Raw genomic sequence first — 24,509 nt, forward strand, 5'->3', positions numbered from 1 at the left:
ATGTAATAAAACACCTTACAATTAGTCCATAAGACCATAAGGGTTTGAAACAACCCTGTGAGTAAACAATGACAGAATTCCCATTTTTGGATTGAAGTATTCCTTTAACAGTTTTCACACCACTATGTTCATGTTTTCAGAGAGGTGTGTGAATCTCTCCCAGTGTGCTTCCAGTTTGCACTTTTGGTTTGGTTGAGTCATTAGAAAATAGATGTGAAAACCATCATTGTGATAATAGATTTTTTCATTAGCAGTTGGATGTAAAAGCTTTAAACGTCTGATGGATTCCCAGACTTTCATGAGGTGATTGTTTTGCATGGCTTGATAAAAGAAAAGGAAAATTGCATTGCACAAAACTATCCCATTTCATGTTAATAAATTTATTAAATTGTGATTTGAAAATAGGCATTGCAACACAAAAAGGGCTCATCTATTTGTTTCGGCACTGCCAGTCTAAAATTCAGTGCTATCAATTTCAGCCCTTCTAGATGCTAAATAGGATATGCACGGCATAAACCAATGAAATATTGCAAATCCATTATACACACAGGATTGCTTTGGAATCATAAATGTGTAACAAGTGAGGGGATTGAGATTGAAATTGAAAAGTTGTTTGGGGAAAAAATGGAATACTATCATAAAATGGGCTATAAATGTCCTGTAGATTGCATCTACACCCTCAAAAATGTCTCTATGAAGGAAAAATTGGAAAAAGACAGTAAAGACACTAAAAACAGATCTCACTTCTCACTGATTCAATTAAATGCCATTTTTTAAATTGGCAAAATGTCCATTTTGAAATTATTTGAACAATAGATCACTAGAGAAAACTGTTAAAACATACAGAATAGTTTTTAAAATCCAGAATATGCACTTGTACCCTTTCATTTTATTTCTCTTTATCCAAATTTTGACAGAAAGAGTAATATCCTGTCTGATCTTGTGAAATTTACTTGACGATGACCATGTTTACATGCACTTAAGAAAACAGTTTATTCCAGGCTTTTTGCAGAAAGCAGCATTCTGAAACATTTTGTAAATGAGAACGCCAGTTTAGTTACGCTGTTTAAGGGATTAACACATCCAGGTTTCTCCCAGAGAATGCAGCTTATGTGATCATGTAAACACATAAGTAGTGTTCTAACTGTGCATGTGCGTGGAACAAACCGAATAACAAACATCATAGGATGGAGCCCAACAACAAGTCAACAAAACATTTCTGGGAATACAGTGGGAAAAGCACATACACTATAAAATATACCCATTAATACACACCAATGTAAAATTTCGACAGTCCCTCACGTTCGCGTATATGCGCTTGTACATTGAGGGAATCCCGGAGTTTTACATAAGAAGGGAAACCCCACTGTTGCATCTCAATTCCACTGCAGGTTGCGATAGAAAGTTAAGGAAACAAACACAGCAACAATATCTGGATATAAAGCAAAGCAACAGAGAATAAAATAGTGAAGTCTTCCTCAGATACCATGTTTGTTATCTACACAAGCGTCACAGGGAAATTATGTTGCTGTGGAGAAAGCTGCTTGTTTATGGTAGTCAAGAGTATACCGTTTAAACAGTGCATGTAAACCGGAACACTGCTTTCTCGCAAGAACTCGCTTGCAATAAGCTACTTTCTGGTGTCCATGTAAACGTAGTCAGTGGCAAAATTTTTGCAAACAAAAATTATTTGCTTCATTACACTTTTTGCTTCAGTTTCCCAGTGAAATGTCCAGCGGGGGCGCCAAAAGCGAGTGAAGTGGTGTCGTGATCAGATGAGATTTCTAAAGTGAATATTAGATGGATGTTTTAATGAGTAAAACATATCTCCTTAACCTAAAACTTTAACCTAAACCTAACCAAATGTGTTCAAAAAGATAAATGAGAGGCGAACAAAGCAGACATCCTTACCCTTAAACAACACCTAAACTCAACCAATAAGAGTTTTAAAAGCAAATTTGACATAAAAAGCACATTTACTGAAATAACAACATCATTTTGTGTCGCTTCTATGGCAATTTTGTTTCACTTACACTCCGAGTGTCCTTGGCTGGGCTTGAGATTGGGTCTCCGAGTCCAAAGTCCAAAACTATCAGGTGAGCTATCGCACAAGCTAATCATGTTAGAATAAGTGTGTGTAGATTTTAATCAGGGGTATAGATTCTGGGGGGGATGGTGGGGAGGTAACCCCCCCCCCCAATAATCAAGACTAGCAAGTAAAACCCCACCTCCCCCACCCCACCCCACGCTTCACAATATAACGGTCAAATCAAATTTACGCCCCCAAATTTACGCCCCTGTAAATGTAGGTGGGTCTGTAATACAAGCATTAAAACATATGGTCTTTCAGATTATGCATTTGAAAAATGCGTGTTTTGATACGATAACATAGCAGTGTGTGAGTAATAGAGAGAAAATAAGTGTTTTTAAAGTCATAAGCAGCCATAGTATCCGTGATTAGTGTAACAGTGAATAAAACACATTCTTGTGGTGCCATCAACCTGCCAGCGTTGTCATAATGTCATTTTCCTGCGGTTTCAGAATAATTAGTCACAAGGCATTTATGGTTTGAGTGATTGGTTCAAAAATCCTGGATGCAGAACTGAGTGTCCATGAGCAAAGATGGCAGATTTACATGGGGTCGCATATGCCAGTCGAGTAACTGTCATTGAGATGAATGGGAATGCTAATGGTTAGCTCTTTCCAGGTATTATAGACATCTTTGGTCTGTCCCACTACTCAAAAATCATTATGTTATCAAATTAATGCCAATTAGTACCATACAGAAATGCACAAATATCCTTTTTCTTACCAATCTGGATCATTTTTTCTATAACAATCGGTGTTAACTGAGGGTGGCTGAGGCAAGTTCTAGACTAATGATACACATGTGATCTTTATATATATATATATATATATTCTTCAAATAGGAAAGAACCACTTCCTTATGTAAAATTCATGCAACAGTTCCCATTTAATAAGACGGATAATGATAATTAGTCTCCTGAATGGGAGTGTTTTCCTTCGTAATTGCAGATTTACTCAATGTCAGCTGACATATCTCTGAGAAAATGGATATAGATGGGCCCTCGCAACATCCACATGAATAAACAAAGGGATTGTGCCCTCCAGCTATGAATGCAGGAGAGGAATGCAACCATTCAAGATATCCCTGCATTCCACGGAACTTTACACATCAATTAGACTCTGGTGTGGTGCTTTGTTTTGAGGACAAATTTGTTCGCCTTGTTTCCCTGCGGCCTCTGTAGTGTACTAGCAAAATAATTTAGTTTGGCAGCTTGTCATGTGTGGTACTATGGAGAATTCCCTCTGCATTTGCTGCGGCACCTGTTTGCCTTGATCCCTCAAGGTTTGTTGTGTGAATTTGTAAATTCGGGAGATTGTTTATTGTTGTAGAGTAGATGGAAAGTATTAATGGCATTATTTAGGCATACTTCTACATGTTATTGTTTAAAGCACACATTATGTTGATTTAAATTATGTGTTAGAGGTAATTCATACTCAATCTATATATTTACATTGATAATTTATGTTAAACTGAATCTTGACACTGTATACTTTACACCGATCAGCCACAATATTAAAACCACCTGCCTAATATTGTGTAGGTCACCCTCGTGCCACCAAAACAGTGCCAACCCGCATCTCAGAATAGCATTCTTAGATGATGTTCTTCTCATCACAACTGTACAAAGTGTTTATCTGAGTTACCATAGACTTTGTCAGTTCGAACCAGTCTGTCCATTCTCTGTTGACCTCTCTCATCAACAAGGTGTTTCCATCTGCAGAACTGCCGCTCACTGGATGTTTTTATTTTTTTTTTTTGGCACCATTCTGAGTAAATTCTAGAGACTGTTGTGTGTGAAAATCCCAGGAGATCAGCAGTTACAGAAATACTCAAACCAGCCCATCTGGCACCAACAATCATCCATGCAATTATTTAATCAGCCAATCGTGTGGCAGCAGTGCATAAAAACATACAGATATGGGTCAGGAGCTTCAGTTAATGTTCACATCAACCATCAGAATGGGGGAAAAAATTTGATCTCAGTGATTTGGAGCATGGCATGATTGTTGGTGCCAGATGGGCTAGTTTGAGTATTTCTGTAACTGCTGATCTCCTGGGAGTTTCACACGCAACAGTCTCTAGAATTTACTCAGAATGGTGCCAAAAACATGCAGTGAGCGGCAGTTCTGCGGATGGAAATGCCTTGATGATAAGAGAGGTCAACAGAGAATGGCCAGAATGGTTCAAACTAACAAAGTCTACGGTAACTTAGATAACCACTCTGTACAATTGTGGTGAGAAGAATAGCATCTCAGAATGCTATTCTGAGATGCAGATTGGTGCTGTTTTGGCAGCATGAGGGGGACCTACACAATATTAGGCAGGTGGTTTTAATGTTGTGGCTGATCGGTGTATATTTGGTTGAAATAATGTGTCCTTTAAAATGTATAAAATGCCCCTAAAAAACAAACCAGAGCTGAAATACTGTCCCTTAATGGGAAAGTTAATTTCTGACCCTTGTTGTTTTATAACTATGGACAAGTTCCATGAATGTTTGACAACCAGAAAGTGCAAATACCCTTTGTCATCATTTAGAACATTGTATCTATGGTTTTGCATACATTTTTGTGAAAAGTTTTTGCTTCAAAAGTGTGCTTGTGCTATCTTTCTTTAAAATAAATGCAATTTGGTTTGATGTTTTATTATACAGTATAATACAATGACTTTAAGTGCGGCTTAAGTGTTCAAGCACTTTTTGAGGCTATTGTATATTGGACAATTTTCACATTCATCAAATGTTGTGTGTTGTTGCACTATTGATTGGGAGGTCAATGTTCTAGAGACACAGCTCTGGATATCACGAGCGATACAGTCCATGTGAGTGTTGTAATCCATAATACAGTAGAAGACGACCTTAGGCCTCTGCTAAATCTACAAAGCATCTACACAAACTGCAAGAGAGAGAGAGAGAGAGAGAGAGAGAGAGAGAGAGAGAGAGAGAGAGAGAGAAAGGAGCCCAGTGTACAGGAAACACAAGTTTCCTGTCACAAGCTTTAATTAATGAGTTTGTTCTTCTAAAAAGCAACTGAGAAGAAGCCAATGTAGAATTTTGTGTAAGAGGGGCAGAAGGTATGAGTAATGTGCTGATCCAACATCTGCAGACCGAGATATTTAGAGTTCTGCTGCTGCCCCACTAAGTCAGTTGTTGCAGAGCTACCTACTAACAGATCCCTCTAGTAGACTTCATGAGAGAAAAAGAAAAAAAACAGCATAGCTTGTCACTATCACTTACTGTGTTTTGCATGCTGGTCCATAATATTTTTGCTGGTGAGCTGGTTTTCCATCAGGCTTTTTGACAAAACAGGAAATCGACATATAGTGTCCATAAGATCATGTGCCCTGAAATTAACCCAAAACTGCTGAATTTCTGACAAGCACCAACACTCTTCAGATATTTTTGCATCAATTCAACCATGATCACCTTTCTCTGTGGCACAACTAATAGCATGTTGCACAACCTCCAAAACATGGGTTCTGGTCTTGTGAGAACCAGGAAGTAATTATGTTCACCTAAATTACGGTAAGGATAATTCAGATATAAAATGACATCTTTACTCCACTAATGTTTAGGTTTAGGGTTGGGGTTTGAGTAAGGACGTATGGTAAATACAATATGCATTCCTGTTGACTGCATTACATAATTTACAGCTTAAAATACAACTCACTTTTGGTTTCACTCTGTGAACATTTCACCCAGAAATTGGAGCTCACATGTGTCTATACGTTCAACAACACTTCCAGTTTCAGCCACTGGGGGCAGTGATTTGAATTTCAGTAAGCCCAGACTGATTTCAGCTGAAGAACATTCGACCTACTGTCACAAATTCACAGTGCAATCAGTATGTTTTTGACTAGCTTAACCTGAAAGACTTTCTTGGTTAGCCAGCAATACCATAAAAACAGCCTGATCTCAGGGGGGCACCAAAAGCAAGTGAAATTGTTTTCAGGTGAATGAAACTCACTCGATCAGTCCCTCACTCGACGTTGACACTAGGGGTCACTCTTGGGAGCCCCAAACACCTCTGCTTTTTGAAAAAAGGCCAATGGAATCTGCATGTCACTCACAGCTGCGCCCCGCCCCGGTCCCTTTCTTCCCGGAGGTGCATGAGGAGCTCACGAGGTCGAGGTGGGCACCTTTCACTGCCTGGACCCGGTCTCTGAGCTCCTCCGCTATCACTACCCTCAATGGTGGGGCTGCCAGGGGGTACTCAGCGATCCCCCAGGTGGGTAAGGCAGTTGCGGTGCACCTGTGCCCACAAAACGCCGGCACCTGGCGGGGCTGCCTGAGACCCCCGACCAGCGCCTGTAAGGTTATGTCATCTCTGGCAACTAAGGCCTGCGGTGCCTCTGGACAGGGCGCCTCAGCCCTGCACGCCATGGCTCTCCTGCATGTACACCAAGTCAAAGCGCTAAGAGAACTGCACAAGGGTAGTTCTGACCCGGGATTGATGCAGGAGCTGCGCTCGGCAACCAACCTCGCTCTCCGGGCAACGAAGGTAATAGCACGGTCTCTCGGGCAGGCGATGTCCACCCTGGTGGTCCAGGAGTGCCACCTATGGCTCAATCTGGTTGAGATGAGAGAGGCTGACAAGGCACGGTTCATTGACGCCCCATTTCCCAGGTCAGCCTGTTCGGCGACACCGTCGAGCACTTCGCCCAGCAGTTCTCGGTGGAGAAGAAGCAGATGGAGGCTATACAGCACATCCTGCCCTGGCGCGGCTCAAGACCCCGCACCCCATCTGCTCGTCACCAAAGGCATCCTCCTGCAGCGCAGCAACAGCACCGGCTCCACCGCAGCCCGCCCCCGCGGCCCGACCCGGCGTGGAGCCCACCACAGGAAGAAGACGCCACCCGTCTCACGGCTGGCTGCCAAGAACCCTAGGAAGGCTTCGAAGCGCCCCTGAGATGGGCGACCCAGGGACGAGGAGATCCGTTTCTGTGGAGCTGGTAGACAGACCACTCCATCCCCCGGTGGAGGGCCGGGAGGAGAATGTTTTGTTTCATTTTTCGCTGCATGCCCAAGAGGCTGTGGTACCCAAAACTTCAACAAAAGAGTGGTTTCCTTGTTCCTTGTCACGACCACCATCCACCGTCCCATTTCGGCAGGTTTGGCGCTCCAGCGGTGGACCCCCCACCCCTGCATGCCCAGCTGTGGCACAAACACAGCCACACCGGGTTGGCTCTGACGGACCAATATTATGGTGGGTATCAGGAGCCAGGTAAGTGCTTCGATGTCCCTGGACTCAGCATGGCCATGGGGCACGAGACCCTGCGATGTGGCACCTCAGGCTCTGCCCCACCACGAGGCCCCACCTGCCAGTACGTCCAATGTGATTATCCCCTTGGTCCCCCTCGCCCGGAGTTTGGACGCGCGGCTTGCACTTTCCAACTCGTCGCAATGGCTGACCCGGACCGTCCGACTCGGCTACGCGATTCAGTTCACCTTGGTAAAGGGTGAGAGCACCGCTACCTTGTGTGCTGAGATCATGACCCTTCTGTGCAATGGCGCGATAGAGCCTGTCCCTCCAGCCGAGATGAAAAACGGGTTCTACAGCCCTTACTTCATCGTACCGAAGAAAGGCGGTGGGTTGCAGCCAATCTTGGACCTGCAAGTTCTGAACCGGGCCTTGCACAGTCTCCCATTCAAGATGCTGAAGCAAAAATGCATTTTAGTGAGCATCCGGCATCAAGATTGGTTAGCTGGTAGACCTGAAGGACACGTACTTCCACGTCTCGGTTTTACCTCGACACAGACCCTTTCTGCGGTTTGCTTTCGAGGGCCGGGCGTACCAGTACAAGGTCCTCCCCTTCGGCCTGTCCTTGTCCCCTCGCATCTTCACGAAGGTCGCAGAGGCAGTCCTTGTCCCGCTAAGGGAAGTGGGCATCCGCATACTCAACTACCTTGACAACTGGCTGATCCTAGCTCACTCTCGAGAGTTACTGTGCGCACACAGGGACCTGGTGCTCAGGCACCTCAGCCGTCTAGGGCTTCAGGTCAACTGGGAAAAGAGCAAGTTCTGCCCGGTTCAGAGCATCTCTTTTCTCGGCTTGGAGTTGGACTCAGTCTCGATGACGGCGCACCTCACGAACGAGCACGCACAGTCGGTGCTGAACTGCCTGAAGGCATTCAGACAGAAGACAGCAGTTCCACTGAAACTTTTTCAGAGGCTCCTGGGGCATATGGCATCCTCCGCGGTTGCCACACCGCTCGGGTTGATGCATATGAGACCACTTCAGCACTGGCTTCAGACTCGAGTCCCGAGATGGGTATGGCACCGCGGGACACATCGCGTGGTCATCACACCGATCTGTCTCCGCCTCTTCAGCCCTTGGACCGACCTTGCATTTCTACGGGCAGGGGTTCCCTAGAGCAGGTCTCCAGGTTCTGGATTATGGTTGTGGTTATGACGGATGCCTCCAAGACAGGCTGGGGTGCTGTATGCAAAGGGCACGCAGCCGCCGGTAGCATACATCAACCGTCAAGGCGGTCCCGTTGCATGTAACAACTCGCCCGCTGTCTCCTCCTCTGGAGTCAGCAGTGCCTCATGTTGCTACGAGCCACTCACATCCCAGGCGACCTCAACACCACAGTGGATGCGATATCACGACAGGTTACGCACAGGGGAGAGTGGAGACTCCACCCCCAGTTGGTCCAGCTGATTTGGAGTCAATTCGGTCGAGCACAGGTAGACTTGTTTGCTTCCTGGGAATCCTCCCACTGCCCGCTTTGGTATGCCCTGACCGAGGCACCCCTCGGTATAGACGCGCTGGCACACAGCTGGCCCCCTGTACTACGCAAATATGCATTTCCCCCAGTGAGCCTACCTGCACAGACCCTGTGCAAGGTCTGGGAGGACGAGGAGCAGGTCATCCTAGTAGCACCCTACTGGCCCACCCAGACGTGGTTCTCGGACCTCACTCTCCTCGCGACAGCCCCCCCCGGCGAATTCCCCTGAGGAAGGACCGTCTTTCTGGAATCTCCACATCTGGCCCTTGGACGGGACGTGGAAGACCTAAGTGGCCTACCACCCGCAGTGATAGACACGATCACTCAGGCTAGGGCTCCCTCTACGAGGCGCCTGTATGCTTTGAAGTGGCGTCTGTTCGCTAAGTGGTGTTCTTCCCGGCGCGAAGACCCCCAGAGATGCGCAGTCGGATCGGTGCTTTCCTTCCTGCAGGAGAGGCTGGAGGGGCGGCTGTCCCCCTCCACCTTGAAGGTGTATGTAACTTGGAGAAACTTGCTGCCGGCCCAGAACATGTGCTAACTAAGCCCTGTACTGGGGTAGGTGCTCCACATGCGCTGGTTCCCCATAGGTGACCCCATGTGATATATCTTCTGCTAAATCATTTCCCTGTCAGTAAACTGCATCTTCCTTAGGCAGAGGCCCCTCACCATGCTTGTAGAAACTCCTCCCCCCTTGGGTAGGATCTACCATGTGACTTCTCCACATGACATACTTCCGACAAGATTCGGTAAGACCATGTAACGTATTTCTACTCAAAACAAAACAGACATCCTTACTCTAAACCAACACCTAAACCTAACCGATAGTGTTCTAAAAAAGCAAATTAGAGGTACTGTATGTACAATGATTATGTTTTATTTGTTTGTAGAGGCTTTTGGACACTATGATAAATTATTTTTGTTTGTTTAACTTTTGATTGCTTTGTCGTATCAGCACAATTTTTTTTTTCTCAGATACAGTTGACATGATTGGGACAGAGCTATCTCATTTATACCCAGAGAAATACAGTATAATGTCAAATTAGAAAAAATATGAAAAAAAGTCATTTTTTTGCTCTTTTTTTTTTCAGCAGTTTCTTAGGCTGAGTCTCAGACTGTATCATAATATATATATATATATATATATATATATATATATATATATATATATATATATATATAATTTTTGTTGATATCTTACTTCTTCTGCGTGTGTCTTTTCTGTTTGTGCTTGTTGTTTAGGTGTGATGGGGGAGTACGAGCCCAAAATTGAAGCACATTTTCTCCAGACTGTGTTGGCGGCCAAAGGAGTTACAGTGCGGCTGGAGTGCTTTGCCCTTGGGAAGTAAGTATGCTGGAATAATACCCCACCCAACTTACCATCTAAGGATGCTCAAAAGTATGTATGTTTAAAAATGAGTAGTCAGTTGGTTGCCTAAATGTAAAACTACATATTTAAAAAAAGTCTTGAGACACATTTTTAAAGTGGCATTTTTAGACTATTAACTTGATAAGCCAAATTAAAAATGTAAATTCATGGCAAAAGACTTTCAATAAATAACGCAAAGTCGCAATGCAACAGCCAAAGGTGTCCGTCTGCATTGTCGACTAGCTGACCATCCTGATCCATACCTTGTACCCTCCCCCCAAATGTCTGAATACCCAGACCATTTCCCCACATCATGGCACCTCAAGGTCCCATTCTTTCACACAAAGGCAAAAACATTCTCCGTCATACCTTAAAGCACCTCTTTTACTGTTAGAATCATTAGTAATCATAATTATGCCAAACCTCTCTCTTTAGAGATCAGAGCACATCCTCTAGAGATGAGATGGTACCAGGAGGATAGCTGTTTTTACGCCTAACTCCTGCCTGCTGTTAAATGAGCTCTCCACAAATATTGGACTCTGTGCTATATCTGATATAGTGGCAATTTTGCTCTGATTGGTGTAGAAACAGCACTGGGATTTGGCCCCTGGGAGCTGTATATTCTCATAATAGTTGTACGAGGAGGCAGAGGGTGAGGGCCATGAGTTGAGCAAGATAGGAGAGCAAATCTGAGTCTGTGGACGTCATTGTTTGGAGGATGCTTTTAATATCCGTTATGTTCACATTTGGCCAAGGATAGCATGGTGAAAAATGAAAGTGGCCAGTACAGGCCCAGAGCCGGGAGGCAGAAAAGCACTCTGAAATTCAGTCAGGGCAGCACACTGCTTTAAATGATGTACAGCGGCGGCTATACTCCATATCATCGCCATAGCCTACTGCTTCCTCACACTTAGAAAAGATCATGTGAAAAATCTTTCTCTAAATATACAATCTGTTTTCACTGAATCTGATTATTATACCTACATTTCAGCAAAATTATTTTTACGTGCCTCGTTGTTCATATTGCAGCAGTTTCCAGGTGAAATGAACACTAGAGGTGCTACAACAATGACTTTTAATCCCTTTCACACAAAACACGAGTAAAATGGCAGATTATCAGTTCAAAATCATTTACTTTTCACCTTGTTCCTGGAACAATGCTATATTATGACATTTAAACAACTTTTACTATTGTGCATGACTTGAAATGTGATACATTTTAATGTTTGCATTACATAATCAACTACATTTACAAGCTTGAATATCTGACAATAACCACATTTTTTGATTATATCGGCCTGTCAGTATTTCCTGCCAATCCACCGTACTAGATTTTTAATTAGGCTGACATATGACTTTAAAGTTGTTTAATTGAAATTGCTTTCTTGAAATAACTGCCACCCTTCACATTAAGTTAAGTCAGTTATACAACTTGCCACTCCTAGAATTGTTAAGAATAACTCATAAAGGTTTATTAAAGTAGCATTTAGTCCTAAAGATTTACTTGTAACATAATACTTCTCATTTATTGCCATGGCCTAGTGTTTTGAGCATGCACTCTGATGTATTGGGCTGTTGTTCCTCTCGGTATTTACTAGTTTCTGTTGTAGCTGATCATGTAACTATAGTCTGTAAATGCAGTATTATGATATCCATTTACCATAGCACCTAATTGAATGTTTTTATATAATTATGTGAAGTACTAGCACTGAATATGTTAGCAGGATAATTGAATCGTAGGGAATGCATAATGGAATGTTTGCTTAGCAGGCGTTGGTTAGCATGCTAACTGGAAACACAAAGAGAAACATTCAAATTGACCATTTGTTGCTTTTTGTTAATGCATTTTTGCAACTTTTTTTTTTTTTTTTTTTGCTTTGGGGATGCAACTTTCAGTTGTTTGGGAACCCTAGGGAATGCATGATGGAATGGTTAGCATGCTAACTGGAAACACAAAGAGGAGAGATGCTGGAATGCATTTTTGCAACTTTGTTCTTTGTTTGGGGATATAATTTTCAGCAGTTTGGGAACTGTAGGAGATGCATTATGGAATGTTAGTTTATCAGGCTAATCGGTAACCATGCTACCTGGAAACACAGAGCGAAACATTTAATTTGACCATTTGTTGCTTTGGAAAACCATTTTTTCTATTTTGTTGTTGCTTTAGGGATACAACATTTGGTATCTGGAAAATTTGGGGAATCCAGAATGGAATGTTAACTTAGCAGGCTAATCAGTTTGCTTGCTAACTAGAAAAACAAAGAGAAACATTGCATTGTGAATGCATTTTTGCAACATCATTGTTGCTTTGGGGATGTAACTTTCAGTCGCTTGGAAACTGTATGAAATGCATGGTGGAATGTTTGCTTAGCAGGCTAATTGGTTAGCATGCTAACTTGAAGCAAAGAGAAACGTTCAAATTCACTTTATTTTTTTTTTTTTTTTTTTTTTTTTTGCTTCTTGTTAAAGCATGTTTTCAACTTTGCTGTAGCTTTGGGGATGCAACTTTCAGTTGTTTGGGAACACTAGGGTATGTATGATAGAATGTTTGCTTAGCAGGCTAATTGTTAAGCATACTAACTGGAAACACAAAACGTTGCTGGAATGCATTTTTACAACTTTGTTCTTGCTTTGGGGATGTGACTTTCAGCAATTTGGAAACTGTAGGAATGCATTACGGAATGTTAGCTTATCAGGGTAATTGGTAACCATACTACCTGGAAAAATAGAGAGAGACATTTAATTTGACCATTTGTTGTTTTGGGAAACCATTTTTGCAACTTTGTTGTTGCTTTAGGGATGTAACATTCGGTTGTTTGGGAAAAAATTGGGAATGTACTGGGTACCCACGGGTCCTTAAAATGTCTTAAATTTACTTTTTAAAATTTAAGGCCATAAAACTCTTAAATATCTTAAATTAAAAGAAGTCTTACATTTTGGGGCGTGAATAGAGGAGACGCTTAAAACAATAAAGTCAAAATCATCTCACGCTCTCTCTGTCTCTCTTTCTCGTGCAGACAGCATTTAGCAGCTGACTCTTGATTTTAGTGTGAGCGCGTGCAGGGTAGTGCAAGCAAGCGCATATTTACTGAACTTCGATGTTACACATGTATAAACCTTCATAAACCTGTTAATCCGAAATGCAAATGGAATTATTCTGCATCCCAGTAAGCGAGCGATGCGCTAACACTATAATCGACAAAGCTGTCAACATTGCAATTTGCAAGCGAGCAAGGTTGGAGCGGTCTTTTGACAAATCATGGCACTTACATATTTTACATCACCTTTGACATGTGTAAAGCTAACAGAACTTCTCAGCTGCAGAGTTACACCTGTTATGTCTCTTATCTCCATCTCTCTAGATCTGACATATACAGGTATGTTTTCTGCCATCTGAATCAGTCAATTTTAAACATTTTGAAATAATATAAAAACAATAATAATATAATTTTATAAATATTATAATATTAATTAAATACATAATATGAAAATACATTATCTATATTTAATATTTAGAATATAATCTGTTTTCAATATACATCATAAATAATGATGCAGCTCAGTTCTCTTTCATAATTTAATCTGTTAACATTTTCAATACATCTTGTCAACTTTCATTGGCCATTTTTAAGGTAACTGATGAGTTTTGACTTGTGATATTTCACACAAAAATTAAAATTGTCATCACTTACCTTCATGCATTTTTGCAACTTTGTTGTTGCTTTGGGGATGTAAATTTCAGTTGTTTGGGATCCATAGGAAATCCATGATGGAATGTTAGCTTAGCTTAGATTAGTTTTTTATTATTATTTTAGGGTTTTTTTTTATGTTTATTTAACAGTTTTCCTTAATTTTATTTATCATTATCAGTTATCAGATTTTTCTTTGGGTTGCTTTTTGTAGCTTAACCAAACAGAAATGTCATTTTGCATGAATGAAAACCAATTCTTTATTCTAAATCTTGCTGTCATTATTTTTGCGTTTGTTATTTGGAATGAAAAAATCAAATGCAAAGCCTATCAAATGCAAACACATTCTAAGGCAAACTATTCTAAGGACCCAGTAATTGCTTACAGTGCCTTCAAGATCCCCTTTGTGAGGAAATGTACAATTAATTATCTACATTAGAATAATAAGTCATTACTTAAACCTAGACATTGATCTACATTATATATACTTGTTGGCTTCTCTTGCTCTCAGTTCAATTACACTTTACAGACTCTTACCTATCTGCTCTGCACATGCAGAAATAGCAGAAATCTCGTCAATGGCCTTTCTCTCCACTCTCATCTAATTTTTGTCTGATGGCTTTTTGTCTGACAGTGAGTCCTCCGGTGAACATTAGGCGTCAGCCCCTTACCCAAAATAAATGATTTATCAGTGCATGCTATTAGAAAATGCCACTCTTTATAATGAACTAAATTGGACTAAGAATTGCTTTTAGTCCAATGCCGTCACTCAGTATGTATGACAGTCTAGCAGTTGGAGAGACTAAGGGCTTGTCTTTGTGTGCAGGGAAAAGGCTAGATTGTTTATTGTCAATAGCACAGGCATTCTGCCTGAAATGACTGCAGGGATGCTTTTCAGTTGCTGCATTGTACCGGGCACTTTCAAAGGCATACTGCCAGCTCATAATGCTGAATGTGTCTGATGCGGAAAATGTTACCTGGACTATGGAGAGAGGCTGCTTGCATGCATGCTGACATTTTATTGATGGGATAACCTTCCTGGAAGTTTCTCACACCATTTAAGAATAATTATCTTATTTTGTTGCATAATTTTTACATTGAGTCGATTTACTCAAGAAATTTGATCAAGTACTTGTATAATATTACATAATATAAACTTATTATGTTAGAAGATGTTTGAAGAACCCCTTCAGCTGTGACTATATTCACAGTATAGCACAATATAGCTTTTGTAAAACAGATAGTTCCGGTCCTGGATGCTGATTGGTCAGTACAGTGTCCCAGCCATGCTAAGGTACACAGTAAAGTAACAGCAAAAATATAAAAATAAATAAATAAAAAACACTATTCACCTTGCTACTGTGTACAGTACAGTATATCACTGCAAAGCACCCATGAAGGCCAACAACTATCAAAGGGATAGTTCACCAAACAAATTTACAAAACTGCAGAACTCTAGTTTTAAAGAATGTTGTGATCACTAATTTACATAAAATGCAGTGCTTATTTTTAATAGTTCTTTTTTGTAAAACTTTAATAAGCACCCAAAAGTGTCATAAAAGTAGGCTACTCCATGTGACTTCGTCTTCTGAAGGCATACGATCACCGTATATGATGAAAAGACAGATATATTGGTCAAATTTATAACATTAAACCTCCTCATTGGTTCTTGTACATCCAATGTGCTTTTTTAGAAACATTTTGAATAGAAGAAAGGAAAGATTTCCAGGAAACACCTTTTTTATTTCTTAATTTCTTAATGAAATTTTTAGAGGTCAGTACATAGCACCTGGGGAACATAGCAACATATGCTCAAACCAAAAATGCATATAGATGTACAATTAATTGTAATATTGGGATAAAAGTTAACTAACTAATATGTTTTTTTTTTTTTTGTTGTTGTTTTTTATCAAGTTTAATATCATCATTAATATCAAGTGTAATCCAATATACAAAACATATATGATGGGAAAAATGTACTCCATAATAGGAATTAGGACTGTCAACCTGGGATGAATTTTTCACTTAAATATTATCAAAATTCAAATTATATAAAAATTTTAAAGATATTATTTCAGTTAGGGGATAAAAAAAAAGCTACAAGACATCAATGAACACCTGATTTATAAATCAATGTTTTCTCCGAAGTCAACAAAAGGGTGCAATGGATAAATATAAACCAAACACACCATGTTATATTGTTTATTGCAAAGAACATACCTGCCTGTTTGCAAAAGTGCATTCAAATTTAAATGCATAAAATTATAAAATAAAAAGGTTTAGCCTGTTTGTATTCTCAAATCTTAAGTAAAAAAGTAAAAGGAGAAAAGAAATGTAAAAAAAAAAAAAAAAAAAAAAACAGTTTTATGTTCATTTATTGTTGCACCGGTGCAACAGTACTACTGTGATAGTCATACTTCAAAATACTGGCAGTACCGCTGTGTTTGTCATTAATTTCAGTTGTGTGTATGGTAGTAATATATAGTAGTGTTATTAGGTTGAACCCGGTTGTGAAGCGTTACCTTTCTTCTAATCAAAATGTTTCCAAAAAACCTCATTGGTTCTTGTGTCACGACGTAATTGTTTTCTTAAATTCGACAAATATTCTAATTGAAATTTGACAGTCTTAGTAGGAATGACCCTGTATGCAAATTCATTAAGCGCTACCCTTCGGCTAGAAGATATAGTCCCTGACTTACATTCACTGAGCACTTTATTAGGAAGACCTGTACACCTACTTATTCATGCATTTATTTATTCAACCAATCGTGTGGCAGCAGTGCAATGCATAATATCAAGCATCTACGGGTCAGGAGCTTCAGTAAATTTTCACATCAACCATTAGTATGAAGAAAGAATGTGATCTTAGTGATTTCGACCGTGGCATGATTGTTGGTGCCAGACAGGCTGGTTTGAGTATTTCTGTAACTGCTGATCTCCTGGGATTTTCACGCACAACAGTCTCTAGAATTTACTCAGAATGGTGCCTATAACAACAAACATCCAGTGAGCGGCAGTTCTGCAGATGGAAATGTCTTGTTGATAAGAGAGGTCAACAGAGAATGGCCAGACTGGTTGGAGCTGACAGAAAGGCTATGGTAACTCAGATAAACACTCTGTAAAATTGTAGTGAGGAGAATAGCATCTCAGAATGCACAACACATTGAACCTTGAGGCGAATGGGTTACAACAACAGAAGACCACATCAGATTTCTTTATTGACCAATCAGCATCCAGGACCAAAACTATTGTATCTGTTTTATAAGTAATTGCATGACATATTCAAATATGATCCACATCGGGCATGGGTAGCTCAGTGAGTAAAGACGCTGACTACCACCCCTGGAGTCGCGAGTTCGAATCCAGGGCATGCTGAGTGACTCCAGCCAGGTCTCCTAAGCAACCAAATTGGCCTGGTTGCTAGGGAGGGTAGAGTCACATGGGGTAACCTCCTCATGGTCGCTATAATGTGGTTCACTCTTGGTGGGGCGTGTGGTGAGATGTGCATGTCTCCTCGGTAACGCACTCAACAAGCCATGTGATAAGATGCATGGATTGACTTCTCAGACATGGAGGCAACTGAGATTCGTCTTCCGCCACCCGGATTGAGGTGAGTCACTACGCCACCACGAGGACTTAGAGCACATTGGGAATGGACATTCCAAATTGGGGAGAAAATCACAAAAAATATGGTCCACATCCGCCCTAGCACCTGACCTCTAAAGTGATGTTTACATTGGAGCAAAACACCACAGCCATCTCAAGTTCTCTTCCTGCTGGCTCAATCACTGAATATTTGTTCTCTAACTTAAATGACCCTGTGAGCTTTATCTCACACTCATCATGATTTAAACTGACAGGTCAGAGAAACTTAAATGTCCTTGTAAGATTTAAGCAGGTGTAAAGGGGGAGAAGAAATATGAAGTTTTTAACGGGGGGCTGGCGTATGATTGATGGCGGCACTGGGGTTTTCCTCGGCATCACATTTCCATCGTTGGAGAGCTGTGAAATGGAGCTGTCACTCTAAAGAACTGCTGATCATGTCTGATAGAGCGGGTTATCTGTGCGCAGGTGGCGCACCTAGAAGGTCATATCACATGCCCGCTGCAGCCACAAATAGGGACGGATGGGATGGCGGTGTAAAGATACTGCTTATCTGCACAGCTATCTGGACGTTTATTGTGTTACCCAGTACACAGCCACTTACAGAGGGTGCTGCCATATCTGATTGTCCTGTGTGTACTTTCAAAACAATTACGTATCAGCTTTACAAATTTACAGTACACCTACACAGTTTTGGGCAGGGAGATAAAAGAAATTGCTTTTAGATAGAGTTTTTTTAAATGTGAATTGTGTAATTTCTGCACAACTAGTGTCACCAAATGGAATTGCAAAAATAATGAATGCTTTCCTAAACTGTCTGAGATTTGTTGAACAATCAAGCAGTCCCACCCCAAACTCACACCACTCGTTGAGCCAATATTGCTAATGCATTCAAATCATGTCAACATGATTTTATTTATGAGTTGACTGCTGTAGAGGGCACAGATGTAATAACATTTGGTCCTAAATTAAATTAAAGGTCCTTAAATGTAATAACACTTGGTCCTAAATGTACTAAAGGACCTAAATAAAATAACTTTTGGCCATGGCCGGTCCCAAGCCTGAATGCGAAAGGAAGAGGGTTTTGCATTGGGCTAGCAACCCCACCTTACTACTTTTGGTTCTAAATATAATTAACGCCCTGAATGAAATAAATTTTGGTCCTAAAATGCAATTAAGGGTCTAAATTTGGTGGGAATAAAAGGGTGGAAATGTAATAATTCGAACACTTTACATTAATGTAAATAGGTTTATTGATGACTTATAATTAATTTACAAATGCATTAGAAATCACTGATATGTAGTAATAACAAGAGGCATAATGAGGCCAACTTGCATGCAATAATTGCCATATTGTAAGACATTTTTAACTCACTCAAATAATATTAATGTTAAATGAACAATTATTTATACATTTTTTAATAAGAAAATTTTAATGTAATTATTCATGATGCATGTCATGCTGCAAATGTGTTCACAACTCCTAAAATAAGTCTAAGGCACTTGTTTACTCAGCTAATGATAGATAGTGTAATGACATTAGTATTGTTAATGGATTTTCCTTTTTCTTTACTTTTTACATATAGTTAACTGGAGCATTTAATTACATTTAGAACCAATAGTTATTACATTTTGGGCCTTTATTACATTTAGGACAAACCTTTATTACATTTAGGGCCTTTATTAAATTTAGGACCAAAGGTTATTACATTTAGAGTCTTTATTACATTGGCTATTACATTTAGGGCCTCTATTACATTTAGGACCAAAGGTTATTACATTTAGGGCCTTTATTAAATTTTTGACTGAAGGTTATTAAATTTAGTACATTTATTAAATTCAGGACCAAAGGTTATAACATATATGGCCTTTATTACAATTAGGACCAATAGTTATTACATTTATGATCTTTTTTACATTCAGGATTAATAGTTATAACATTTGGGGCCTTTATTACATTAAGGACCAAATTATTGCATTTAGGACCAAATTGTATTACATTGAAGGCCGTTATTACATTCAGGGCAAAATTATATTGCATTTAGGGCTTTTATATATTTAGGAGCAAATTGTAATACTTTTAAGGCTTTTATTTACGACCAAAGTTTATTACATTTAGGGCCTTTCTTAAATTTATGACCAAACGTTATTACATTTAAGGCTCTTGTTACATTTAGAACTAATAGTTATAACATTTAGGGCCTTTATTACATCAAGGACCAAACTGTATTATATTTAGGGCCTTTATTACATTTAAGACCATTTATTACATCTGTGCCCTCAACAAAGCACATGGACAGCTTCATAAAGTCATAATTACCAGCAGGAAACTCTGTTTTTTTTTTTTTTTAGGGGGGCATGTCAAATAATGAATTAAGGTGGGAGCATATTGGTATTGATTATAATAAGTTGTAATTGTGAATTGTGATGTTGCAATTAGTTTGTATGCATTCTGTGTGCTGTTGATGAAGGATAGTTTGAATGTAGCTGCATTATGAGACAGGCTTGTGCGACCAAACTAAATTTCTTATCATTATCTGTGGCAGTACAGAAAGATAAAATACACAAATAAAAAGCATCAATTACACGCCTACTGCACACCCTTTGCACCCTGTGTTTGTTGAGAAGTGAAAACGAGAGAAAGAAAGATGAAATTACCCAGAGAGTCAATTTTATTCCAACCAAAATAACTTGAAAACACATTACATCATAATTATGACTTCTGAACCCATAAGCAAGAACTTTGCAGGAGAACTTGAATGCATCACCAGTCATCCTACGAATGGTTTACTTATAGTTACCTGCATATTAAGCTGGGACAGAAAAGTGTATTTTTAACACAGAAAAATAAATACAAATAAAAATCAACACCTTTTAAATGTGTATTTTTTTATATATATATATATATATTTTTTTTTTTCAGTCCAGTTCCCACCATCACCTGGAGGAAGATGAGTGGTAACATCCCAAAAAAAGCCCGTCTGCGCAAATCTCAGGCTGTGTTAGAGATCCCAAACATACAGCTGGAGGATTCTGGGAGTTATGAGTGTAAAGCAGAGAACAACAAAGGAGGAACGGCCTTTAGAGGACACCTCCAGGTCTACAGTGAGTATGAGTCTGCTTCTCAAAAACAGAGCAACTACTGAAGTTCTTTAACGCTAGAATGCATACAGTATGTGTGTCAAAAATTGCATGACCGTCTACATTTTGACTATCATTTTTACATAAAGTTGTCTTTTGATCTCCCACTCCAGGTATTCCTCAATTAAGGTGTCTATGACTTTATGTGCTGACTTTTATTTTAACATTTACTTGAATACTTTTTAAAATAATAACAGTTTGAAGAAATTGAATCACTACCCATAGAATCCATATGTTGCAAATATAATGCCATTCAGCAATATAGAGTACAGTACATTAGTTTGTCATTTTAAAAGTTTATAAAAAAAATAAATAAAAAAAAAAACATTTTGTCCTTGTCCATTGTACTTATATGTATGTGTTTGTGTGGGTAGAGTTGTTGAGATATTTAATATTTTACCACCAAATATGGAAAATGCGTATTTCTGTTATACAGCCTTTTTTACACTGTCACTCAGAGGTTCTACTTCATTTTTTTACGCGTGTAAATCTCCGAATTTATTAATAGAAATATTAACCATTTAAAAATGTAAAACTAGCATTACTTCATTTTACATGAATTGTCTGTGAAAAAAAAAAAAAACCTTTATAAAGAAAAATCATCTATAGATTTCATCTGTTGTTGTTTTTTTCTTCCCTATCTGTCACTCACTCGATGTAGTGACACTAGGGGTCATTCTTGGGAGCCCGAAACACCTCTGGTCTTTGATAAAAGGCCAATGAAAATTGGCGAGTGGTATTTGCATGCCACTCCCCTGGACATACAGGTATAAAAGGAGCTGGTATGCAACCACTCATTCAGATTTTCTCTTCGGAGCCGAACGGTCATGCTCATTGAGCTGAATTCTCATGACTGGTCATTCACCTCTGCTGGATCTGACAGCGCATTTCAGCGGCTTCTACCTCCTCTGCACTGGTGCACTGCAGAGAACGCCCCTGGGTGCTTCGGCAGAAAAAAAAAGAGAGTATATTTTTCTAAAAGAGTATATTTCTCTAAAAGAGCGGCACACGTTTTTTTAAAGATACCTTTCCGATTTTGTGTTATTCCTGGTTGCGGTCGTTACCTCTCAACCTCAGACAGTCACGATCGCTGTCTTTCATGTCTGGGCGCAACCCACACGGAGGAAGCATTCGTAGATGGTTCATGTTCTCACTGCGAGAACATGACCATGGCAACGTTGCGGTCGTGGTTTGCTTTCATAAGAAAGCAAGCCACCCCAGCAGATCCCCGCCTCGGTCCTTCTACCTACGGGTTTGAGGCCAGCGCGGCTAGCACTGGTGACAATTTGGGGACTCCAATGGGATTGCCTCCACCGGGTATCCCCCGCGGACCACCCATTCCCAGCACACTTGTCTGCCCCGATCGGGCTTCTGAATGACTCCACCGGCTCGTCTCACGGCGAGTTCGACCTCTTGTTCGGAGCCCGCGAAGCTGATGAGCTCTCGAACGCAGCATCGGAGAGCGGGCTTGTCCAGTCGGATGCAGAAGCCTCAGCTGGGCTCCCCCCTTTGGGGATGATTGCCCAGTCACAGGCTGATGCACAGATGACGGACATGCTTTCCCGGGAGGCCGCGAGCGTCGGGCTAGAGTGGAAACCTCCGCTCTCCTGAACCCTCGTGGCTCGATGATTGATTTCTGGGCTCGTGGCACGGCTCAAAACAGCCACGCCCTGCTCCAGTGCCTTTCTTCCCGGAAGTGCACAAGGATTTGACAAAATCGTGGGAGGCATCTTTTACTGCCTGGTCCTGATTTCTCAGTTCCCCCGCCCTCACTACCCTCGATGGCTGGGCGGCCAGGGGCAATACGGTGATTCCCCCGGTGGATAAGGTGCTCGAGGTGCACATATGCCCGCAGAGCGCCGTCACCTGGCGCAGACGCCCTAAGCTCCCATCCAAGCCCTGTAGGTTCACGTTGTCCCTGATGGCCAGAGCCTACAGCGCTGCTGGACAAGCTGCCTCTGCCCAGCACGCCATGGCTCTCCTGCAGGTCCACCAAGCCAAGGCACTAAAAGAACTGCACAAGGGTAGTTCCGCCCCAGATTTGATGCAGGAACTGCGCTCGGGGACCGACCTCACTCTCCGATCGATGAAGGTTATGGCACGGTCTCTCGGGCGGATGATGTCCACATTAGTGGTCCAGGAGCGCCACCTGTGGCTCAACCTTGTCGAGATGGTTGAGGCCGACAAGACACGGTTCCTTGCTGCCCCCATCTCCCAGGCTAGCCTATTTGTCTACACCGTCGAGGACTTTTCCCAGCAGTTTTCGATGGTGAAGCAGCAGACAGAAGCTATCCGGCATATCTTGCCCAGGCGCGGCTCAAGATCCTGCACCCTGTCTGCTCGTCCCCAAGGGCGTCCCCCTGCGGTAACAGAGAGCGCCTGCAGGTCCCCCACCCTCTTGATGGAAGTGAGCGCCCCAAGGAGGGCCATCTTCAGAGACAGAGTGCTGAGCTCGACCTGCTCCAGGGGATCAAACGGGGTTCTCTGTAGGGCAGGTAGGACCACAGAGAGATCCCAAGAGGGGATCAGGCACGGTCTAGGAGGATTCAATCTCTTTGCACCTTTGAGGAAACTGTTGATCAGGTTGCGCTGTCGTGAGGGACTGCTGTCCAGTGTATCGTGGTGAGCTGCTATGGCAGCCACGTACACTTTCAGGGTAGAGGGAGACAGCCATCTCTCCAGCCCTTCCTGAAGAAGACAGCACAGACCTGACGGCACATCTCTGTGAGTCTTCCTTATGGGAAGAACACCAGTTAGCGAAAAGACGCCACTTCAAGGCATACAGCCGCCTCGTAGAGGGTCCCTGGCCTGAGTGATTGTGTCTTCCGCATCCCATCCAGGAGCCAGATGTGGAGATTCCAGAGGTCCGGCCACGGGTGCTGGAACGTGCCTTGCCCCCGAGTGAGAAGGTCCTGCCTCAGGGGAATGCGCCAGGGAGGTACTACTGTCAGGAGCATCAGATCCGAGAACCAAGTCCGGTTGGGCCAGTTCGGCGCAACGAACAGGACTTGCTGCTCGTCCTCCTTGACTTTGCACAGAGTCTGTGCAATGAGGCTCACAGGAGGAAACGCATACTTGCGTAGCTCCCGAGGCCAGCTGTGCGCCAAGGCATCCGTGCCGAGGGGGGCCTTGGACAGGGAGTACCACAGGGGCCAGTGAGAGGAGTCTTGGGAGGTGAACAGGTCTACCTGTGCCTCCCTGAATCTCTCCCAAATCAGCTGGACTACGTGGGGGTGGAGTCTCCCTCCCCGCAAAGCATTACCTTCTGTGAGAGCGCGTCCACTGCACATTGAGGGTGCCTGGAAGATGAGTGGCTCGCAGAGACTTCAAGGTCTGCTGACTCCAAATGAGGTGGCAGCGGGGCAAGTTGCAACATGTGACGTGAGCGTACACCGCCTTGACGGTTTATGTACGCTACAGTCGCTGTGTTGTCGGTTCGGACCAACACATGCTTGCCCTGAGTCAATGGCCAATCACCTCCTCAGGGCAAGCGATACTGCCAGCAACTCTAAGCAATTGATGTGACATTGGAGTCGGGGCCCCATCCAGAGCTCTGACACTGCCTGCCTGTTGCACACGGCACCCCAGCCCGAGTTCGAGGCGTCCGTCATGACTATGACGCACTTTGAGACCTGCTCTAGGGGAACACCTGCCCATAGAAAAACCAGGTCCGACCAAAAGCTGAAAGTCTGACGGCACTGTGGCGTGATGGTCACACACCGGGTGCCATGGCGCCATGCCCCCCTCGGGACTCGTATCTGTAGCCAGTGCTGAAGCGGTCTCGTATGCATCAACCCAAGGGGGAGAACCACCGCCGAGGATGCCATATGCCCCAGGAGCCTCTGAAATTGTTTCACTGGCGCCGCTATCTTCTGCCTGAAGGTCTTCAAAATA

General features: G+C 42.0%; 1 protein-coding gene across 3 annotated transcripts in view; it reads left to right on the forward strand.

Annotated features, from left to right (window-relative positions):
- Positions 1-24,509, forward strand: part of LOC127455675 (contactin-5-like) — a 389,595-nt gene that overhangs the window by 271,213 nt on the left and 93,873 nt on the right. For all 3 annotated transcript variants that reach the window (XM_051723705.1, XM_051723706.1, XM_051723707.1), the window contains exons 8-9: positions 10,056-10,158; positions 20,398-20,579. In XM_051723705.1, the coding sequence (XP_051579665.1) occupies positions 10,056-10,158; positions 20,398-20,579 (285 nt within the window). The remainder of the gene's footprint in view (positions 1-10,055; positions 10,159-20,397; positions 20,580-24,509) is intronic.

The sequence above is a fragment of the Myxocyprinus asiaticus genome, chromosome 18, assembly GCF_019703515.2.
Source record: "Myxocyprinus asiaticus isolate MX2 ecotype Aquarium Trade chromosome 18, UBuf_Myxa_2, whole genome shotgun sequence".
Lineage (NCBI taxonomy): Eukaryota > Metazoa > Chordata > Actinopteri > Cypriniformes > Catostomidae > Myxocyprinus > Myxocyprinus asiaticus.